At 44.9% G+C, this 22,170-nt stretch overlaps 2 protein-coding genes across 3 annotated transcripts in view; one reads left to right on the plus strand and one right to left on the minus strand.

Moving 5' to 3' along the window:
- LOC143996469 (intraflagellar transport protein 70A) overlaps positions 1-19,275 on the minus strand; it is an 88,747-nt gene extending 69,472 nt beyond the window's left edge. For both annotated transcript variants that reach the window (XM_077491528.1, XM_077491527.1), the window contains exons 1-2: positions 19,096-19,275; positions 2,658-2,723 (exon numbers count right to left, since the gene is read on the minus strand). In XM_077491528.1, coding sequence (XP_077347654.1) covers positions 2,658-2,723; positions 19,096-19,149 — 120 coding nt within the window. In that variant the 5' untranslated portion in view covers positions 19,150-19,275. The remainder of the gene's footprint in view (positions 1-2,657; positions 2,724-19,095) is intronic.
- A 35-nt stretch (positions 19,276-19,310) lies between these two features.
- NPHP3 (nephrocystin 3) overlaps positions 19,311-22,170 on the plus strand; it is a 133,390-nt gene continuing 130,530 nt past the window's right edge. The window contains exon 1 of the mRNA XM_077491526.1: positions 19,311-19,413. The gene's annotated coding sequence lies outside the window, so the exon portion shown is untranslated. The remainder of the gene's footprint in view (positions 19,414-22,170) is intronic.

The following is a 22,170-nucleotide window of genomic DNA, read 5'->3' on the forward strand; positions in this document are numbered from 1 at the left end:
TATTAAAAATGAAAAATGTCCCCTGTCGTAGCTCGAAGAAAAGGAATTGTTTTAATTGGTCAAAGGACAAGTCGCAATCATCTCAAAGTCGGATACCGTTCATTGAAGTCACATTAAAGTTGCATGGGAGCCGGACATGAAGTCACAGGGCAAAGTCAGATTGGAAGTCTTATGACTTCAGTGTTGGAGCAGTTTGAGCCCAGCCTCAAAGCAAAACATTTTTTGGATAGAGTGGAGAGGGATTAGAACTGTCAGTACCCTCTCCATTTGTCCTGTTTACCATTATCATTGAAAGTAAAAGAAAATCACAAATTTTGGGTTGTCCCCAGGAAGGTAATAGAGGGAAAATCATCCAAGGGGGACACTAGTTCTGGTGAGCTGGGGGTCCCCAAGGAATTAGCTATGGGACAGGAGGTGAAGGAAAATCTTTGCAATGGGACACAGATGGTGAAAAAAGTATCTGACAGGGGTTATAATCCTCTGCTCTATTCAAAATAAAATAAAAAAGATTTTGCCAATAGCTCTACTTTAAGTTGTTTCCCCTATATTGTTTAGCTTTTATTTTATCCATCCCCAAACCATTGTTGCAGATGGCTTGCGTTTCATGTGCTTTTTTTTTTTTTTTAAGAGACTTTTTTTGGTCAGTTAGGTTGTGATCTGTAGTGAATCAATTCTAATGCCGCGTACACACAATCTGACTTTCCGGCAGACTTGGTCCGGCGGACCAGAATCCGTCGGACAATTCAGTCATGCGTGGGCTCCAGCGGACTTTTTTTTCCCCAAAAGTCCAACGGACCTAGAAATAAAACATGTTTCAAATCTATCGTCAACGGACTAAAAATGGGGAAAACCGCTCGTCTGTGTGCTAGTCCGACGGACCAAATACGATGCAAGGGCAGCTATTGGCTACTGGCTATTGAACTTTCTTGTTTAGTCCCGTTTACGTCATCACGTTCAAAATGAACGGACTTTCGAACAGACTTAGTCTGGTCGTGTGTGGCCAAGTCCATTTCATTCAGAAAGCCCATCGGACCTCCACCAAAAGTCAGTCGGGAAGACAGTCGGACCTAGTCTGTCAAAAAAGTCTGGTCGTGTGTACGCGGTATTAGGGTTTCTCTGACAGCGGTCCCTTGGACAAACACACGTTCACAAGATTTTTGAAAATCCTTTGCCCATTAGTTCTCCATCATAATCTCATTTTATGCTTTTGCTTTGATCTTTACAGGATTGCCACTACTAAGGAAAGTGGCATCAGCATAGTATCTCCTCCTTTAATTGTAGATGGTTTGTCCTAGTGTGGACTGATGAATACTCTGCATTTTGGAAAATCTCTCGGCAATCCTATAAAGACCATGTGAACTTTGTTTAGACTAGGACATGGTTCATACTCTACTATCACATTATTCTTTAGAGAAGTATACTTATAGAGTTATCAAACTGTGAGGGCTGGCTTAGCCCTTCCTCCTCTGGGCTGGCCGCTCAGCTGTCAGCTAATTGCCAGCTCTCTTCTCTTTCCACAGTTACCAGCTGTTCCCAATGATGCTCGTCTGACCTGCCTATTTAAAGCCTTCCTGCTCACTTTTTCATTTGCCTTCGCGTTGGTCACATCACAGGGAACCATCTCCTGCTGTTTGTTTCAAGACTGGCTTGCTGACATCCCACCTGGCTTCTTATCCTGCTTGCAGTTGCTCTCCTTGGATCCTTGACTTTCGGCCTGGCTGATCTGGTTAATGAACTTTGGACTGGCTGACTACCCGATCTGGCTACAGGACTCTGGCTATGCTTGACTACGATTTTTTCTATTTACCTTTTTATTTTTATTAATAAACAAGTGTGATTTGATTGTACTTCTGTCTCAGTCTGTTTCTTGGTTTCTGACACAAACCTAAGCTGGCCATAGAAGCATCAAAGTTTGTCTGGTTCAGCAGAGAATGACCAAATTTCGATCCATATGTGGCTGTCCCTGTTCTGCGGAAGTCAGTTGTTGGATCAACTTCTGTCAAAATGGAAATGTTGGAAAACTTTTGTAAATCAGCAGCTGCAGCCACTGTATTTGGACGGTGGAGAGTCCCGCTGTCAAAATACAATTATACAGTTATCTCACTGGGCGGGAGATTTCTTCATCTACCTCATTTGTATGGATGGAGGAATCTTTTTTTTTTGCCAGCAGGCAGGAAAAAAAATACCAAAGGACTAGTCTATGGCCAGCTTTAAATGTGTCTGCTGGTTATCATTAACCAGCTCCCATCTGGCCTATGGGCAGATGACGCCTGTATAAACCCCTCCTCGATATGTCATATGATGTCCTCCTGGATCGCGGGGCCACGCAGTGGCGCGGTCTGTCACCGTCTGTCTTTGACTGATCACACGGGCCATGGAAAAACGCTCAAGAGTGAATGCAACCTAACAGTGAGACATGAGCGGTCAAACGTTAAGGGGAGTACTACAAGGCTTACCTGAGCTGTAAACGCACAAGAGAAACCACTTAGATGTGAATGAGCCCAAAGTGTCCCAGTTCACACATCTACATAATAGAAGGGATCCAGTGCAGTGAACATGGCCTGGCACATTCATACATCTTCCCCTAAAGTGCTACTATTGTTTTTAAATGATTTAACCTGCTTTAGGAATAGAATTTTAACAAGATAATATCTTACCCGATACTGTTTCTGCAGTTCAATGCTAAGTATATGGACTGCTTCTGTATACCTTCCTTCTTTAATCTAAACAAGAAAAAAAAAAAGAAGTTTTTTTTATTTTTTTTTATATAAATTAAAATGCATTGTATGTATTCCAGTAATAGACAACATTCATAATACTCCACCTTGTCACTGGGCTGAAATATATATTCAAATTTCAAGAAAATTATATATTCAACTCAGTAAATAAAATATAAACTCTGGTTGGTTGTGATGCATTTCGCACTTTGGCTTATATGAGTTTATATACATTTCATATTAAAAGGGGAGAAATGTATGTGCCATTTCTAAGCGCCATCTGAAAATGTTTTCTGTCTCCAATTTCAATACTACCTGAGCCCCAAACTGACTTAAAGTGATTGTAAAGTCTGTTTTTTTTTTTTTAATTAACAAATATGTTACACTTACCTGCTCTGTGCAATGATATTGCACAGAGCAGCCTGAACCTCCTCTTCTGGGGTCCCTCGCTGGTACTCTGGGCTTCTTCTCTTCTTGGTGCACCCCCATGGGAAGCCGCTTCCTATGGAGGTGCGTCTGCAGGCTTGCTCTCGCTCCGGGCTGTGTGCGTCCACTGACACACACACACACACACACACACACACACACACACACACACACACAAAGCAACTTGGCCCCACCTTGCTCCCGCCTCACTGGATTTGACTGACAGCAGCGGGAGCCAATGGCTACAGCTGCTGCCTGTCAGCCCTTGAGGGAAGACTGCAGCTGGGCACAGCGCTGGGTCGAACCAGGAGTCAGTTAAGTGTTTAGAGGGGTAATGGGGCACAGCATGTCTTAAAAACTATTTTATTTTAACGTAGGGAATGCATTAAGGTAAACATGTTTTAGCTGTAGAACCACTTTAATTCAGGACTTAAAGAGGAGTTTCCCCTAAAAAAAATAAAAAAATAAAAAAATAAAATGTAAAGTCAGCAGCTACAAATACTGCAGCTGCTGACTTTTAATAATCAGACACTTACCTGTTCCAGGGTCCAGCGATGCGGGGGAACGAAGCCCCGCTTGTCCCACCCCCTCTCGGTGGCGCCGGCATTGCAATGGTGGGCGCATGCGTGAGCGGCGCGATTGGCTACGCAGTCATCTGGGACCTGTCACGTGTCCCAGGTGACTGGCAGGAGGGAGGGGGCGGAGCTGAGCTCTTCCTGCACCAAGGGGAAGTGACGTCAGGTGCCCAGGCACTGAAGGAGGCAGACTACGAGGGACCCCCTAGCAACAGGCATTTAGAGGTGAGTTAAAAAATAATTTTCCAAATGTTTTTTATTTTATTTTATTTTTTTTAAGAATTTTAAGCATTTTTTTTTTTGTAGGTGGAACATCACTTTCAGCAGCATATTTGTCCTGGTCACAGACACAGAAAGCACTGAAGCTAAAGGGTCAGTATGACATCAATGCAACTAGCAGAATGAGCAGCCAACATTTCTTTTAAAGAGACTCTTTTTGCTACTGAAAGAAATGACAAAGAATTTCCAGTTAAAGAACCCAGTAAACACTTACCTGTCTTGCTGCCCGTGCCATTGGTCTTCACCCTCTACTGCTACCAAAGAATGTTCTACACCTGACACACTTGGAGGTGTTTCAAATAGGAAATAAAAAAATAAAAATAAAAAAAAAATGGCACACCAACCAAAGCTGATCATTATTGTTAAGCTGGCCATAGACAACTGTGGGTTTCCCTGTAGGCACCACCTGGCTTAACAAAAAATAGACTCAAGATTTACTAAGCTAGGTGGAAACAATGGCTGAATAGTGGCTGCATCCAATCAATATAATAGCCAGCAGTGCCGATTCCTCCATCCACACGGCTGAGTGGAGGAATCTGGTGATTTTTTCTCATTCAGCCCACTGACTAAATAAGATAAATCTTGCAGTGTCTGGCTATACTAAAGCCTTGTACACACGATCGGATTTTTGGCAGACAAAGTGCCAGACTTTTGCCCGAAGGGCGTGTGCCTGGATTTTGTCTTGCATACTAACAGCACACAATTGTCGGTCAACAAACACGAACGCAGTGACGTACAACACGTACCACTGGACTAGAAAAAGGAAGTTCAATCGCCAGTAGCCAATAGCTTCTGTCTCGTAGTTGAACCTGAGCATGCGTAATTTTTGGCGTGTCGGAATTGCATGCACACGATCGGAATTTCCGATAGAAAGTTTTTCCGTTGGGAAAATTGAGAACATGCTATCAATATTTGTCTGGCGGAAATTCGGACAGCTAAATTCCGATGGAGCATACACACGGTCACATTTTCCGATGAAAAGCTCTCATTTGTCTTTTTCTGGCTTGAATTCCGATTGTGTGTACGCTACATTAGTCAGTAGGGTTCAATATTGAACTAGCCCACCCTTTGCAGCTACAACTCTTCTGGGAAGGCTGTCCACAGGGTTTAGGAGTGTGTCTATGGGAATGTTTGACCATTCTTCCAGAAGCGCATTTGTGAGGTCAGGCACTGAAGTGGACGATAAGCCCTGGCTCGCAGTCTGCGCTCTAATTCATTACAAAGGTGTTCTATTGGGTTGAGGTCAGGACTCTGTGCAGGCCAGTCAAGTTCCTCCACCCCAAACATGCTCATCCATGTCTTTATGGACCTTGATTTGGGGAATGGTCCAAATCATTTGGTGGAGGGGGGATTATGGTGTGGGGTTGGTTTTCAGGGGTTGGACTTGGTCCCTTAGTTCCAGTGAAGAGAACTCTTAATGTGTCAGCATACTAAGACATTTCGGGCAATTTCATGCTCCCAACTTTATGGGAACAGTTTGGGGATGGCCCCTACATGTTTCAACATGACTAAGCACCAGTGCACAAAGCAAGATCCATAAAGATAGGAAGGAGCGAGTTTGGGATGGTCTACACAGGGTCCTCATCTCAACTCTATAGAACACTTTGGGATAAATTATAGCGGAACTGGGAGCCAGGCCTTCTCATCCAACATCAGTGCCTGACCTCACAAATGCACATCTGGAAGAAAGATCAAACATTCCCATAGACACACTCCTAAACCTTGTGGACAGCCTTCCCAGAAGAGTTGAAGCTGTTATAGCTGCAAAGGGTGGGCCAATTCAATATTGAACCCTACGGCTGCCATTAAAGTTCATGTGCATGTAAAAGCAGGCACCCCAATACTTTTGGTAAAATAGTGTATGTTTATTGGGATTTTTGTTTTGCCAAAAACTTGTTGCAGAATACATATTGGGCTAAATTTATGAAAAAAAAAAATTTTTTTTTCAGTTTTTTTCTTTTATTGGAAAAATTGTATAGCATAAAAGTAAATATTTTTTTTTTTTTCAGAATGTCTGTCTTTTTTGTTTATAGCGCAAAAAAAAAAAAAAAAAAAAAAAAAAAAAGCAGGTTGACCCCTTTCAAACTGGGGCAGGGGCGGTGTCGGCGGTAAAACACGGCTATTTTTAGCAGCACTTTACCCGTCATTTTTGCAGTGCTATTTGGCCGCTAGCGGGGCGCTTTTACCCCCGCTAGTGGCCGAGAAAGGGTTAAGACCACCGCAAAGCGCTGCTACAGCAGCGCTATGCCAGCGGTATAGCCGCACTGCCCCACTGATTTCAATGAGCAGGAGTGGTGTATACACCGCTCCAAAGATGCTGCTTGCAGGACTTTTTTTACCGTCCTGCCAGCGCACCGCTCCAGTGTGAAAGCCCTCGAGGCTTTCACATTGGACACACAGCAGCAGCTCTTTCAGGGCGCTTTGCAAGCGCTATTTTTAGCGATGTAGCGCCTGCAAAGCGCCCCAGTATGAAAGGGGTCTTAGTGAGAAAAAAGGACATTAATTTTATTTAACCACTTGACAACTGGGCACTTAAACCCCCCTCGTGACCAGACCAATTTTCAGCTTTCGGTGCTCTCACACTTTGAATGACAATTACTCAGTCATGCAACACTGTACCCAAATGGTTTTTTTTGTCCTTTTTTCATATAAATAGAGCATTCTTTTGGTGGTATTCGATCACCTCTGGGTTTTTTATTTTTTGCGCTATAAATGAAAAAAAATACTCCGTTTCTGTGATAACATTTTGCAAATTATTAATTTGTCGTCATACATTTTGGCCACAATTTATACTGCTACATATATTTGGTAAAAATAACCCAAATGAGTGGATATTTGGTCATTGTGAAAGTTAGCGAGTCTACAAGCTGTGGTGCAAATCATAAAAAATTGATCACACCTGATGTACTGGTGGCCTATCTCATTTCTTGTGACCCGAACAAGTCAGGAAAGTACAAATAGCCCCCAAATGACCCCTTTTTTTGAAAGTAGACATTCCAAGGTATTTAGTAAGAGGCATGGTGAGGTTTTTGATTTTGTCATTTTTTTCCCACAATTATTTTCAAAATGAAGATTTTATTTTTTATTTTTAACAAAATTGTCATTGTAATAGGTTATTTCTTTCACATGTGTATACCACAAAGACACATAGAGAGGCCCAACATGCAGGGAGCACCATCACGTGTTCTAGGAGCATAAATGACACATCTAACTTCTTGACAACCTATTAGGCTTTTGAAGGCCCTGGAGCACCAGGACAATGACACGTGACACCGACGTGGCTGATGACAGATGGCACTGATACATGGCACTGATGACACGTGACATTGATGACAGATGGCATGTGACACTGACAGGTGGCACTGATAACAGATGGCACGTGACACTGATGACAGATGCCACTAATATGTGGCACTGATGACAGATGATACTAATCCGTGGCACTGATGACAGATGGCACTAATACATGGCACTGATGACATGTGACACTGATGACAGATGGGACTGATAAGTGGCACTGATGACAGATGACACTGATAAGTGGCACTGATGACAGATGACACTGATATGTGGCACTGATGACAGATGACACTGATGACAGATGGCACTGATACGTGGCACTGATGACATGTGACACTGACAACAGATGGCACTAATACGTGGCACTGATGACAGATGGCACTTATACGTGGCACTAGGGACAGATGGCACTGACATCTGCTGTAGGCACTTTATTTTCCCTTTTTTTTTTTTTACTCACTGACGCTGCAGCCATTCGTTATCCCTCCTCACGCTGTCTGTGTGAGAAGGGAGAACCGGCGATGAGAGCCATTGGACACTGCGATCGACTGCTAAATGGCCACAGTGATTGCCCATTTAGCACGATCTGTGATTGGTTGTGTCCAAGGGACACGGCCAACACAGAACTTTCCCGATGCATGCTCGCGGCAGAGCGCATTGGGGAAGTAAACAGTAGGACGTCCAGGGATGTCCTCCCAGCAATTGGAGTCTGCGCTGTAGCCGTCTTTTGGCTATAGCGTGGATGCCTAGTGGTTAAACATGCAGAGCCAGCACCTGTTTCCATCAGCAGGTAGGATGCATTGAGATGTCTGCCTAGACAGGTCTTCTTTTATTGTATACATTTTATTTGGGTACAGTGTTGCATGAGCGCACAATTGTCAATTAAAGTAACGCAGTGCTGTATCGCAAAAAATGGCCTGGTCATAAAAGGGGGTAAATCTTCCAGAGGTCAAGTGGTTAATCTGTTATTTTTAAACTTCCTTAAGGCCCCTTGCCCACGGGTGCCATAATTTACTGATGTTTACTCAGCAACTTGTGACGCCTGTCTGCAAGGGGCCAAAAAACTGAGTGTAAATACCCGAGTACAGTAATGTTGTGTATAGGGCGAGTAAATGTGTGCAAGCATATAGATTAGTAAAACTCTTCTTCATTGCCAGTATTGTAATATACTCACTCAGGCTCAGTTCACACTGGTGCGATGCTAGAACCCATGTGAATCCAGCATGGGTTCCCGCATCGCACCCGACTCGCACACTGCCATATGCAACCCGCTGTGGGTGTCAATACAAAGTTAAATGACACCCTCAGATCAATTTCATATATTGCAGTGCGAACTGTCAGTTCAAACATGAATCAGGTCACATGGGAATGAACGCCAATTCTGGTGCAGACCAAAAAAAGGGTCCTACGCGACTTTGGCCCGAATGCGACGCAAATTCAGCCATAAAATCTGTATGGCTGAATTTGCATTGCACAAAAAATCGCATACGATTCATGTGAAAAAATCTCGCACAACGCACCAGTGCGAACCGAGCCTTAGGCTGTGTGAACACCCATGCGATGCGATCCGATCCATGTCTGAACTCACAGTTTGCACTGTGATATGCGAGCCGATCTGGAGGTGTCATTAACTTTGTATTGACACTCCCAGCGGTTCGCATAGGGCAGTGTAAAATGCCTGCGAGTCGGTGTGATGCGGGAACCTGTGCTGGATTTGCATGGGTTCTCGCATCGCACTAGTGTGAACTGAGCCTTATAGTGATGTAATTATGCTGAAAGAGGAGTAAACACACATGTTAGAGCTGCACAATTAATCGTCAAGAATCAACGCAATCTTGACTAAAATCTTTCACAATTCTTTCTATGCAAAGAATTCTCTCTGCTCTTCTGAAGCCACTGTAGTGTCACAGTTTGCTGCCTATCACAGGATGCTGCGGAAGTGACGTTGTTGTGTACTGCGCATGCGCGATGCGTTCCAAACACTCGCGCCGTGCGTTCCAACATAGTTTCGGCAATACAGTTCAGCGAAACCATCACATAATGTTACGGAAGTGATGTTACACACAACACAAACACTGGGCCGTTCGTTACAACACTAATACTTCCCTTGTTACCTAGTAGGTTTTGCATTGCTGGGACTTGTAGTGCCTATCCTGAGCTACATGCTTCAATGTTCAGTGTCCTCATCCTTATCCCCGAGCTTCAATGTTCAGTGTCCATCCTTATCCCCCAGCTTCAATGTTCAGTGTCCATCCTTATCCCCGTGCTTCAATGTTCAGTGTCCTCATCCTTATCCCTGTGCTTCAATGTTCAGTGTCCTCATCCTTATCCCCGATCTTCAATGTTCAGTGTCCTCATCCTTATCCCTGTGCTTCAATGTTCAGTGTCCTCATCCTTATCCCCCTGCTTCGATGAGGACACTGAACATCGAAGCATGGGGATAAGGATGAGGACACTGAACATTGAAGCTCGGGGATAAGGATGAGGACACTGAACATTGAAGCATGGGGATAGGGATGAGGACACTGAACATTGAAGCATGTAGCTCAGGATAGGCACTACAAGTCCCAGCAATGCAAAACCTACTAGGTAACAAGGGAAGTATTAGTGTTGTAACGAATGGCCCAGTGTTTGTGTTGTGTGTAACATCACTTCCGTAACATTATGTGATGGTTTCGCTGAACTGTATTGCCGAAACTATGTTGGAACGCACAGCGCGAGTGTTTGGAACGCATCGCGCATGCGCAGTACACAACAACGTCACTTCCGCAGCATCCTGTGATAGGCAGCAAAATGTGACACTACACCACAGCCCTCAAAGGAAAGGAAGAGAGAAACTGAGCAGTCTGCCAAGAATCAAAACATTCTTTATCAGTTGAACTTAATTATAAACATTGTAACAATTTGTCAATGGAATAGACTTTGCGTGTAAGGCCTCATGCACACGAGACGCAGTTAAACGCGCGTTCAGATGCAGTTGGACAGTTTTTTCAACTGCCCCTGAACTCATTCAATGTTATCCTATGTGTCCATGCACACAGTCTCGTTTTTTTCCGTTTTTATGCAGTTGCGTTTAATCTCGTTTTTCCAGAAGCAAAAAAATGCGTTCAGAAGCAAAAATTTCCACGTTTCAGACGCAAAACGCGGCAAAACGCGGCAAAACGTCGCTACCGCGTTTAGCCGCGTTTGCGTTTATATGCGTTTTTAAAGGTGACCTTTTTTTTTACATTAAAAATCTCAAAAATGATTGCAAATGATGAAAAACCATTAGAAAAATATTTTAAACAATTGCAATTGCAAGTGGACAATCCACAACTTGTGGCAAGTGACGTGGCAAGTGGACAATCCACAACTTGTGGCAAGTGACATGGCAGGTGGCAAGTGATGTGGCAAGTGGACAATCCACAACTTGTGGCAAGTGACGTGGCAGGTGAAGTGGCAAGTGACGTGGAAAGTGGACAATCCACAACTTGTGGCAAGTGAACTGGCAGGTGACGCGGCAAGTGACCTGGCAGGTGACGTGGCAAGTGGAAAATCAAAAACTTGTGGCAGGTGACTGGCATGTGACGTGGCAAGTGGACAATCCATAACTTGTGGCAGGTGACGTGGCAGGTGACGTGGCAAGTGGACAATCCACTTGTGGCAGGGGACGTGGCAAGTGACGTGGCAAGTGGACAATCCACTTGTGGCAGGGGATGTGGCAAGTGACGTGGCGAGTGGACAATCCACAACTTGTGTCAGGTGACGTGGCAAGTGGACAATCCACAACTTGTGGCAGGTGATGTGGCAAGTGATGTGGCAAGTGGACAATCCACTTGTGGCAGGTGACGTGGCAGGGGACGTGGCAAGGGACGTGGCAAGTGGACAATCCACAACTTGTGGCAGGTGACGTGGCAGGTGACGTGGAAAGTGATGTGGCAAGTGGACAATCCACAACTTGTGGCAGGTGATGTGGCTGGTGACGTGGCAAGTGGACAATCCACATCTTGTGGCAGGTGACGTGGCAGGTGACGTGGCACGTGACGTGGAAAGTGGTGTGGCAAGTGGAAAATCCACAACTTGTGGCAGGTGATGTGGCAGGTGATGTGGCTGGTGACGTGGCAAGTGGACAATCCACAACTTGTGGCAGGTGGCATGGCAGGTGACGTGGAAAGTGGACAATCCACATCTTGTGGCAAGTGACGTGGCAGGTGATGTGGCAAGTGACATGGCAAGTGGACAATCCACAACTTGTGGCAGGTGATGTGGCAAGTGATGTGGCAGGTGATGTGACAAGTGGACAATCTACATAGTTTCATAGTTATAGTTTCATAGTTAGCAAGGTTGAATAAAGACACCAGTCCATCCAGTTCAACCTGAGTGAGTGTCTACAATTATCCCTATCCCTGTACATTGCACACTCACATTGGTCCTACCCTCAAGAAGCCCACAATCCAAGGTCCCCATTCTTATACTAGGGCCAATTTTGGACAGAAGCCAATTAACCTACCTGCATGTCTTTGGAGTGTGGGAGGAAACCGGAGTACCCGGAGGAAACCCACGCAGGCACAGGGAGAACATGCAAACTCCAGGCAGGTAGTGTCGTGGTTGGGATTTGAACCAGCGACCCTTCTTACTGCTAGGTGAGAGTGCTAACCACTACACCACTGTGGCAAGTGACGTGGCAAGTGACGTGGCAGCTGACGTGGCAAGTGACGTGGCAGCTGACGTGGCAAGTGACGTGGCAAGTGGACAATCCAAAACTTGTGGCAGGTGACGTGGCAAGTGATGTGGCAGGTGACGTGGCAAGTGACGTGGCAAGTGGACAATCCACATCTCGTGGCAAGTGACGTGGCAGGTGATGTGGCAAGTGACGTGGCAAGTGGATAATCCACAACTTGTGGCAGGTGACGTGGCAGGTGATGTGGCAAGTGATGTGGCAGGTGATGTGACAAGTGGACAATCCACATCTTGTGGCAAGTGACGTGGCAGCTGACGTGGCAAGTGACGTGGCAAGTGGACAATCCAAAACTTGTGGCAGGTGATGTGGCAGGTGACGTGGCAAGTGACGTGGCAAGTGGACAATCCACATCTCGTGGCAGGTGATGTGGCAAGTGACGTGGCAAGTGGACAATCCACAACTTGTGGCAGGTGACGTGGCAGGTGATGTGGCAAGTGATGTGGCAGGTGATGTGACAAGTGGACAATCCACATCTTGTGGCAAGTGACGTGGCAAGTGACGTGGCAAGTGGACAATCCAAAACTTGTGGCAGGTGACGTGGCAGGTGACGTGGCAAGTGGACAATCCACATCTCGTGGCAAGTGACGTGGCAGGTGATGTGGCAAGTGACGTGGCAAGTGGACAATCCACAACTTGTGGCAGGTGATGTGGCAGGTGATGTGGCAAGTGATGTGGCAGGTGATGTGACAAGTGGACAATCCACATCTTGTGGCAAGTGACGTGGCAGCTGACGTGGCAAGTGATGTGGCAAGTGGACAATCCAAAACTTGTGGCAGGTGACGTGGCAAGTGACGTGGCAGGTGACGTGGCAAGTGACGTGGCAAGTGGACAATCCACAGCTTGTGGCAAGTGACATGGCAGGTGGCAAGTGATGTGGCAAGTGGACAATCCACAACTTGTGACAGGTGACGTGGCAGGTGATGTGGCAAGTGGACAATCCCCAACTTGTGGCAAGTGACGTGGCAAGTGACGTGGCAAGTGGACAATCCAAAACTTGTGGCAGGTGACGTGGCAAGTGACGTGGCAGGTGATGTGGCAAGTCACGTGGCAAGTGGACAATCCACAACTTGTGGCAGGTGACGTGGCAGTTGGACAATCCACAACTTGTGGCAGATGACATGGCAAGTGACGTGGCAGGTGATGTGGCAAGTGACGTGGCAAGTGGACAATCCACAACTTGTGGCAGGTGACGTGGCAGGTGATGTGGCAAATGATGTGGCAGGTGATGTGACAAGTGGACAATCCACATCTTGTGGCAAGTGACGTGGCAGCTGACGTGGCAAGTGACGTGGCAAGTGGACAATCCAAAACTTGTGGCAGGTGACGTGGCAAGTGACGTGGCAGGTGACGTGGCAAGTGACGTGGCAAGTGACGTGGCAAGTGGACAATCCACATCTCGTGGCAAGTGACGTGGCAGGTGATGTGGCAAGTGACGTGGCAAGTGATGTGACAAGTGGACAATCCACATCTTGTGGCAAGTGACGTGGCAGCTGACGTGGCAAGTGATGTGGCAAGTGGACAATCCAAAACTTGTGGCAGGTGACGTGGCAGTTGGACAATCCACAACTTGTGGCAGATGACATGGCAAGTGACGTGGCAGGTGATGTGGCAAGTCACGTGGCAAGTGGACAATCCACAACTTGTGGCAGGTGCCGTGGCAAGTGACACGCTAAATACAAGTACACTGCAGCTCTCACAGCTGCTGCTACTCACTCTGGTCTCACAAAATTGCTGAAATAGTTAATTTTTGAGCTGGGGAGGGTCTATAATGTTAGCTTAACTAAACGCTTCTAGACGCAAACGCGGTAAAACGCGGTAAAACGCCGCTAAATCGCGGTAAAAATCGCGGCAAAACGCGTGTTTCTAAACGCCGGTTTCAACATGTGTCCAGCAGCGTTTGCATCTGCGTCTCGTGTGCATGAAGCCTAAGTGAAAAAAAGTTTAACCACTGTTGGTTTGAAGTTAACATCGTTTTTTTTTCTAGAAAATTACTTAGAACCCCCAAACACATACACACACACACACACACACATTTTTAGTAGACACCCTAGAGACTAAAATGGTGGTTGTTGCAATATTTTATGTCACAATGTATTTGCGCAGCGGCCTTTCAAATGCATTTAAAAAAATATATATATATATGACTTTAACCACTTAACAGCCGCCCTATAGCCGAATGATGGCTACAGGGCGGTTTCTTAACTCTGGGAGGCCGTCATATGACGTCCTCCCAGAATTCCGCTCTCGTGCGCCCCCTGGGGCGCGCACTCGAGAGCATCCATGACCGCTGGGCTTCACGGATCACGGTAAACGGCCGCTCATAGCGGCCGTTTACCACGTGATAGCTCCGTCAAATGACGGAGTGATCACTTGTAAACAAACCGGCGTCATGTTATGACGCCGGTTCCTCCCTCCCCCTCTCTGTACCGATCGGAACAGCGGAGGGGGAAGAGATCGGTGTCAGCAGCGATGTGGGCTGCATCTGCAGTGCCCACATCGCTGCTCACCGAAAATTAACCCCTCAATTCCCTGCAAATACTCTGCAATACCCTGCAATATCCTGCATTACCCTGCATTACCCTGCAATACCCTGCAATACCCTGCAATACCATTACTCTGCATTACTCTGCATTACCCTGCAATACCCTGCAATACCCTGCAACGCTCTGCAACACTCTGCAACACCCGCCAATTCCGTGCAACACTCTGCAATGCTCTGCAACACCCTCCAATATCCTGCAATGCTCTGCAACGCAATACTCTGCAACGCCATACTCTGAGATACCCAGCCATACTCTTAGATACCCAGCCATACCCAGCCATAGTCGGTGATACCCTGCAATACCCAGCCATAGACACCCCCCCCCCTCCCGCCACCCTCCGGTGCTTCTACCGACTCGCCAATACAATCAAATCCAGAATCTTTTTTTTTTTTCAGGCTTCCCAGCTTAGAGGTGAGATGCGGGGTCTTATTGACCCCATATCTCACTGTAAAGAGGACCTGTCATGCCATATTCCTATTACAAGGGATGTTTACATTCCTTGTAATAGGAATAAAAGTGATCAAAAAATTTATTTTTGGGGAACAAAATGTCAAACTAAAATAAATAAAGTAAAATGAACAATACATTTTTTTTTTTTTTAAAGCGCCCCTGTCCCCATGTGCTCGCATGCAGAAGCAAACGCATACGCAAGTCCCGCCCACATATGAAAACGGTGTTCAAACCACACATGTGAGGTATCGCTGCGAACGTTAGAGCGAGAGCAATAATTCTAGCCCTAGACCTCCTCTGTAACTCAAAACATATAACCAGTAAAAAAAAAAAAAAATCGTCGCCTATGGGGATTTTTAAGTAGCGACGTTTGGCGCCATTCCACGAGCCTGTGCAATTTTAAAGAGTGACATGTTAGGTATCGATTTACTCGGTGTAACTTCATCTTTCACATTATGCAAAAATTGGGCTAACTTTACTGTGTTTTTTTTTTTTTTAAAGTACAAAACTGTTTTTTTTCCCAAAAAAAGCATTCGAAAAAGTGCTGCGCAAATACCGTGCGAGATAAAAAGTTGCAACGACCACCATTGTATTCTCCAGGGTGTTTGCTAAAAAAACATATATAATGTTTTGGGATTCGATGTAATTTTCTAGCAAATAAATGATGATTTTTACATGTAGGAGAGAAATGTCAGAATTGTCCTGGGTGCTACAGAACGCCTGATGGCGCTCCCTGCATGTTGGGCCTCTGTATGAGGCCACACTATGTAAAAGTCTCACACATGTGGTATCACCATACTCGGGAGTAATAGCAGAATGTGTTTTGGGGTGTAATTTGTGGTATGCATATGCTGTGTGAGAAATAAACTGATAATATGACAATTTTGTGAAAAAAAAAAAAAAAGTAAAAAAAATCTTGATTTTGAAAAGAATTGTGGGAAAAAATTACAACTTCAAAAAACTCATCATGCCTCTTACTAAATACCTTGGAATGTCTTCTTTCCAAAAAGGGGTCATTTGGGGGGTATTTGTACTTTTCTGGCATGTTAGGGTCTCAAGAATTGAAATAGGCCGTCAGTACTTCAGGTGTGATCAATTTTCAGATATTGGCACCATAGTTTGTGGACTCTATAACTTTCACAAAGACCAAATAATATCCACCAATTTGTACTTATTTTTATCAAAGATATGCAGTAGTATAAATTTTGGCCAAAATTTATGAAGAAAAAATTACTAATCTGCTAAATTTTATAACAGAAACGAAGAAAAATTCATTTTTTTACAGAATTTTCTGTATTTTTTCTTTTATAGCACAAAAAATAAAAAATCCAGCGGTGATTAAATACCACCAAAAGAAAGCTCCATTTGTGTGAAAAAAAGGACAAAAATTTCATATAGGTCCAGTGTTGCATGACTGAGTAATTGTCATTCAAAATGTGAGAGCACCGAAAGCTGAAAATTGGTCTGGTTATTAAGGGTGTTTAAAGCGGGACTCCGCATTTTTTTTTTTTTTAAAAGCCAGCAGCTACAAATACTGCAGCTGCTGACTTTTAAAATAGTGACACTTACCTGTCCAGCGCGCCCGCGATGTCGGCACCCGAAGCCGATCTGTAGATCATTTCTCGGGTGCTGCCGCCGCCATCTTGGGTATGGGAATCAGGAAATGGAGCCTTTCGGGTTCATTTCCCGGTTCCCTACTGCGCATGCGCGAGATGCGCTGCGCAATAAGGACGGTCCCCGCTGCCTCTGGGATCTGTGTGTTTTCCCAGCAGGCAGCGGGGCACTTGCAGAAAGGGGCGGGCACTTGCAGAAAGGGGCGTAATCTACGCCCCTTTCCGCAGAGAGCTATCCTGGAAGTGGGTGCATTTACCTGGATTATCCAGGTACCTGCACCCCCCCTCCCCCCTGAAAGGTGCCAATTGTGGCGCCGGAGGGGGGGAGGATTCCGATGAGCGGAAGGTCCATTTTAGGGTGGACCTCCGCTTTAAGTGCCCAGTGGTCAAGTGGTTAATGAATCAAAAAGATAAATAAGAAAAAAATAAAAAACTAACCAGTAAAGTTAGCCCATTTTTTTTTTTTTTTTGTATAATATGAAAGATTTTCTGTTGCGAAATTTGTCATCTTTTTATTCTAAGTAAAAAAAAAAATCGTGATTCTCATTTTGGCCAGAATCGTGCAGCTCTAAGCCCTTGTACACACGGTCGGACATTCCGACCACAAAATCCGTCGAATTTTTTCCGACAGATTTTGTCCGAAACCGGTGTTGCATACACACGGTCGGACAAAGTATTCGGAAAATTTGTTAGTTCGGAACGTGATGATGTTCGTTAGTTACCACGGGTTTACGTTCAGGCTAATAGCCAATAGCTTTGGTCTTCTAATTTGATCTGAGCATGCGTGGCAGTTTGTCAGATCGGAATTCTCTACAAACGATCGGACTTTGTCCGATCGGATCCTGCTGTCGGAAAATGTTATATCCAGCTCTCAAACTTTGTTGGTCGGACATTCCGATGGAAAAAGTCTGATGGAGCCCACACACAGTCAGATTATGCGACAGCGCGGTCCGATCGGACATTTTCCGTCTGAATTTCCGACCGTGTGTACAAGGGTTAACACGTATGAGAGTAAATGACTGCACTCAAATGAAACATTTTCTATTTTTGTTTTACTGCACTGTACTCAACGTTGTATTACTGATCTTTAGTCAGCTGTTCCATAGCAATACATCTCATTTCAAATCAGTTAAAAAAACTCATAATTTCTTTTCCTGTGTGCAAATGGAACTTAAACCTCCTATTGTTTTCAGTCAAGGAAGCAGCCACCTTGGCCTCTGCTAGATCTGCAACTGCCGTGGTGCTGCACATGTGATCAGTTATGACACCAGCCATTGATGATTTGACAGTTTAGTTGAGAGCACAATCGATGCGTCAGTTATTATTTCCAGAATGTAACTTTTTTTTTAAACTGTTAAATTGATGGGTTTAGTTTCGCAGAGAAAGTGGCAGTTAGCCGGAAAAAAACTTTTACTCATTTGTGTAAAGCTTTTTTCCCCATATATAAAAAAAATATACAGTTACTGTAACCGCTTGGGGCCTCATGCACACGGGGTGTTTACTTTACTCTTCAGAATGCCTAAACTCCTGGCAAGAGAAAATCTGCTTTAAAAAACGCGCATAAAGCCGCATAATGCACTTAGGCGTGTATAAGCACAGCAAGTGCTTGAGCATTAATGGATTCCATTGGCCAGAATATTAATTTATTCTGGCCAATGGAATGCATTAACGGTCAAACATGTTTAGACGCTTTTAGCATTTTTCAGCCTGTAAAAGCACCTCTATGTTAACGTATGTGCCCAAAAAAAAAAAAAAGAAAAGCATAATAATATTATTCTTCATATCACTAGAAAAAAAAGCCTTTAAAAATTAGTTTGCAATAACTCCATCAGTATCACCAGCAAAGCAGCTTCATTATTATGTCATTAAAGAAGAAGAAAATTGTGCGCTGAATTTTGAGATTTCGTAATTTGCCACGTCACAAATATTAATTCACCATTATGAACGCTAGTTTACAAGACTGACCGCTTCTGGCTCGTCCTTGCTTCCGAGCATGCGTGTTTGTACTTTAAACTTTTGTCCAACCAACTTGTGTACACATGATCGGAAAATCCGACAGCAGATATTTGTCCGCTGAAAATTTATAAGCCCTCCATCCAACATTTGCGGAAAATCCGAGAAGAATTATCCGATGGAGCGCACACACGGTCGGATTTTCCGCCAACAGCCTGTCATCAAACATCCGACCGTGCGTACAAGGCTTAAGGCTCTGTCAGTGGATGACCCAGCCCCCAACATGCAGCAGAGGACGCTTGTCCCAATAACAAATGACAGATGTGGGGTCTTCACTTCCTGCTGTATCTCTGGTGACAGGAAGTGCAGGGAAATCTCCCTTACTGGGACACAGCAATAATAACCTTTCCGATTCTGGTGTAACACCAGCACACTCTTCTCCAAACTACACTAGATATGTTTAACAAGGTGAAGATGCCATGATCGGCTTGTGTTTTTAATGGAAGCGCCGTGTCTCACCATTTTATAGATGGTTGCAGTGTACTCCCCGTCTTTAATCTGCAGAGCGGCCATGTCGGCGGTTATTCTAAGCTTCGAGGGATAAGATTCCTCAAGAATGTCTCGGTGTTCTCTCCCGCGGACGGTTACCAAGGCCGCTCACACCTCTCCATAGCAACCACCCGGAACTGGACATTCCAACCACGCCTATTCTGCCAAAAGAGTTGTCCCCTTTTCCTTTTTTTTCTTCAATAAGATAAACTTTATTGTTTCAAAGCAATGCTGACATTGACTTGCCAACAGTGTTGATGAGTCTTCCCTCTCCGTGGCAACCAGACAGTAAGTTATTTACTTTTTTCCCTGGGGCAACAGGGTGCAGTGATGGTGGTTTGTAAGCTGCTGATAGACTTTATCATTGTAGATAACGGTTCATGGAACTTCCAAGCTCACGCTGACTAGTAAGTGAATGTTCCAGAAGTGCCAATTGTCCTGATTTCCTGCCACAAGTCTTGGGTTGAGGGGCTTCTGATTCCAGCATTGATCTTCCTCTAAATACATCTCCTATCATGTGACAGTTTTAAAAAAAATCTTTATATTCATATTTTTTTTTTATTTTCTTCTTCTTCTTTAAAGTATATCTTTAGTCAAAAAATGAAGTCCTTCGGGCTGCCCCCCCCCCCCCCCCCCCAAAAAAAAACAATATTGAAAATGTCTGTACTGTTTAAACTCTTGATTTGCGGAAGATTTACCCCCCTCCTTTATGACCAGACCATTGTTAGCGATACGGCACTAAGTTACTTTAAGACCTCTTTCACACTGGGGACGCCCGTGCGCTCGTGGTAAAGCTTCGCTCGTTTCAGCGACGCTTTACCGATGTTTAAGCAGCGATTTTTAACTGCTAGCGGGGCATTTTTAACCCCAAAAAAGGGGTTAAAAATCTCACGTTTTGTGGCACTTTCAAAGCACTTTAAAATCGCTGCCCATTCATTCCAATGGGCAGGTGCTCCCAAAGCACCCTAAAGATTTTTTCCATCTCGCAAGCGCACCACCCCAATGTGAAAAGGCACACTGGTAATGAATGGGAGGTGGTTTTCAGGTGCTTAGCAGAGGCTATTTCTAGCGCTAAAGCACCTGAAATGCACCCCAGTGTGAAAGAGGTCTTATGCCGCACACACACGTTCCCGCATCGAATCTCTCTCTTCACACTGCCCTCTGCAAACCGTTGCGGGTGTCAATACAATGTTAATGACACCCCCAGTTCGCACTGCGATCTGTGAACTCGCACAGGAATCAGATCGCATGGGTGAGAACACCCATGTGATTTGATTCCAGTGCGGGACAAAAAAAAAGTTCCTGCACTATTTTTGTGCAAATCCAAGGCGAGTTCAGCCATGTATGGCTGAACTTGCGATGCACAGACATCACATGCAATCGATGCCACAGTGCAGGTGCGAATCACATGCGTGCCCCCCCCCCCCCCCCCCATCGTTTTTCACAGATCGCAGTGCAAACTGCATTTGGACAGGAATCAGACCGCATATATGCGTGTTACCGTCAACAGCCCCCCCCCCCCCCTCCTCAGTGTGAAAGCAGCCTTGCAGCCAAGGAAGCTGCTTCTGTTTTAACTGCAACTGCCATGGTGCTGCACATGTGATCAGTTATGACACCAGGCATTTCATGGTATGACAGTTTGGTTGAGGACACAATCAAATGTGGCAGTTTGCATTTCCAACATTCCAGGAATGTAACTGTTTTTTGAAACCGGTAAATCTATGGGTTTAGTTCCGCTTTATGATTTTCTGCTGTTGAGGGGCTGTGGGCTTCAGAAAAATGGCAGCCTCAAGCAAGAAGAGACAGGAGCAATGCTGGAGACAATTTACATACAGCACATACTCATTTGGTAGCATTATTATTAATATGGAATGTATGTTTCTTGCTAAAGAACATTATTTTTTTAAGTTGTTATGGGTAAAGTTCCACTTTAAAGCAGTATGAAACCCAGAAGCAAACATTTTATTATATTGCGGCTTACTGATTCTTAGATGTGATGGCTGCATCAGTTTTCTTTCTAAGCTTTCTTTCTGTTTTGATCTGGTGCTCTAGTCACCAAGTCTGTTGTTTTTCAACAGAACAAGCTCTCTTGCCAATGTAGCAGTTTACAGGGATGAGATAGACCATTTCCTACTGACAAGGGGTGCTTACAATGACCAGCTTTTATTATTTATTATGCCTGTGTCCCCATTAGGAAATTTAATCTCACTATTTATCTGGGAAGCCATTGATCCCCAGAATAGATGGTAAAGGAAATTCACAAAGTTGTCACTAATAGTAAAGGGTTTATCTTCCAAGAGAGACATCATTTCTGGCGACAACTGCCAGAGGCAGAATTTCCTCTTATTTTGTAGATATTTTCACATACTTCCTGTTTTTCTTCTGCAGGGAAATCTGCTAGATGGTGACCTTGGTTCTGATTAAGGTGGGCCATAGATCAGTCCCATTTTTTTTTTTTGTTCAACCAGCAGGTTAAACAGAAAGACCTGACCCTCATACCTCATCCACACATTCAAGGTGAATCCCCCGCATCCACACAACGCACCCCCCCCCCCCCCCGCTGTCTTTCAAATTTCCCCCAAAATCGCAGTGAAATGTGGTGTTTGAAATCATGCCTCCAATGTGCTCAGTCACATTTTTTGCCAAGGCCCCTTTCACACTGGCGGCACCCAGGCGTCAGCGGGAAATGTAGCTATTTTTATCACCATTTTACCGTCGTTTTAGTGGTGCTATTGGGCCACTAGCGGGGCGGTTTTACCCCCTCTAGCAGCTGAGAAAGGGTTAAAAACCACCACAAAGTGCTGCTTCAGCAGCGCTATGTTGGCGGTTTAGTCAAGCTGCCCCATTGATTTCAATGGACAGGAGCAATGTATATATGGCTCCTTCACCACTCCAAAGATGCTGCTAGCAGGACTTTTTTGAGCGTCCTGCCAGCGCACCGCTCCAGTGTGAAAGCTCTCGGGGCTTTCACATTGCAGACACAGCAGCGGCTGTTTCAGGGTGCTTTGTAGGTGCTATTTTTAGTGCTGTAGCGCCTGCAAAGTG

The sequence above is a fragment of the Lithobates pipiens genome, unplaced genomic scaffold, assembly GCF_037356315.1.
Source record: "Lithobates pipiens isolate NorthernLeopardFrog02 unplaced genomic scaffold, aLitPip1_a1.2 Scaffold_19, whole genome shotgun sequence".
NCBI lineage: Eukaryota > Metazoa > Chordata > Amphibia > Anura > Ranidae > Lithobates > Lithobates pipiens.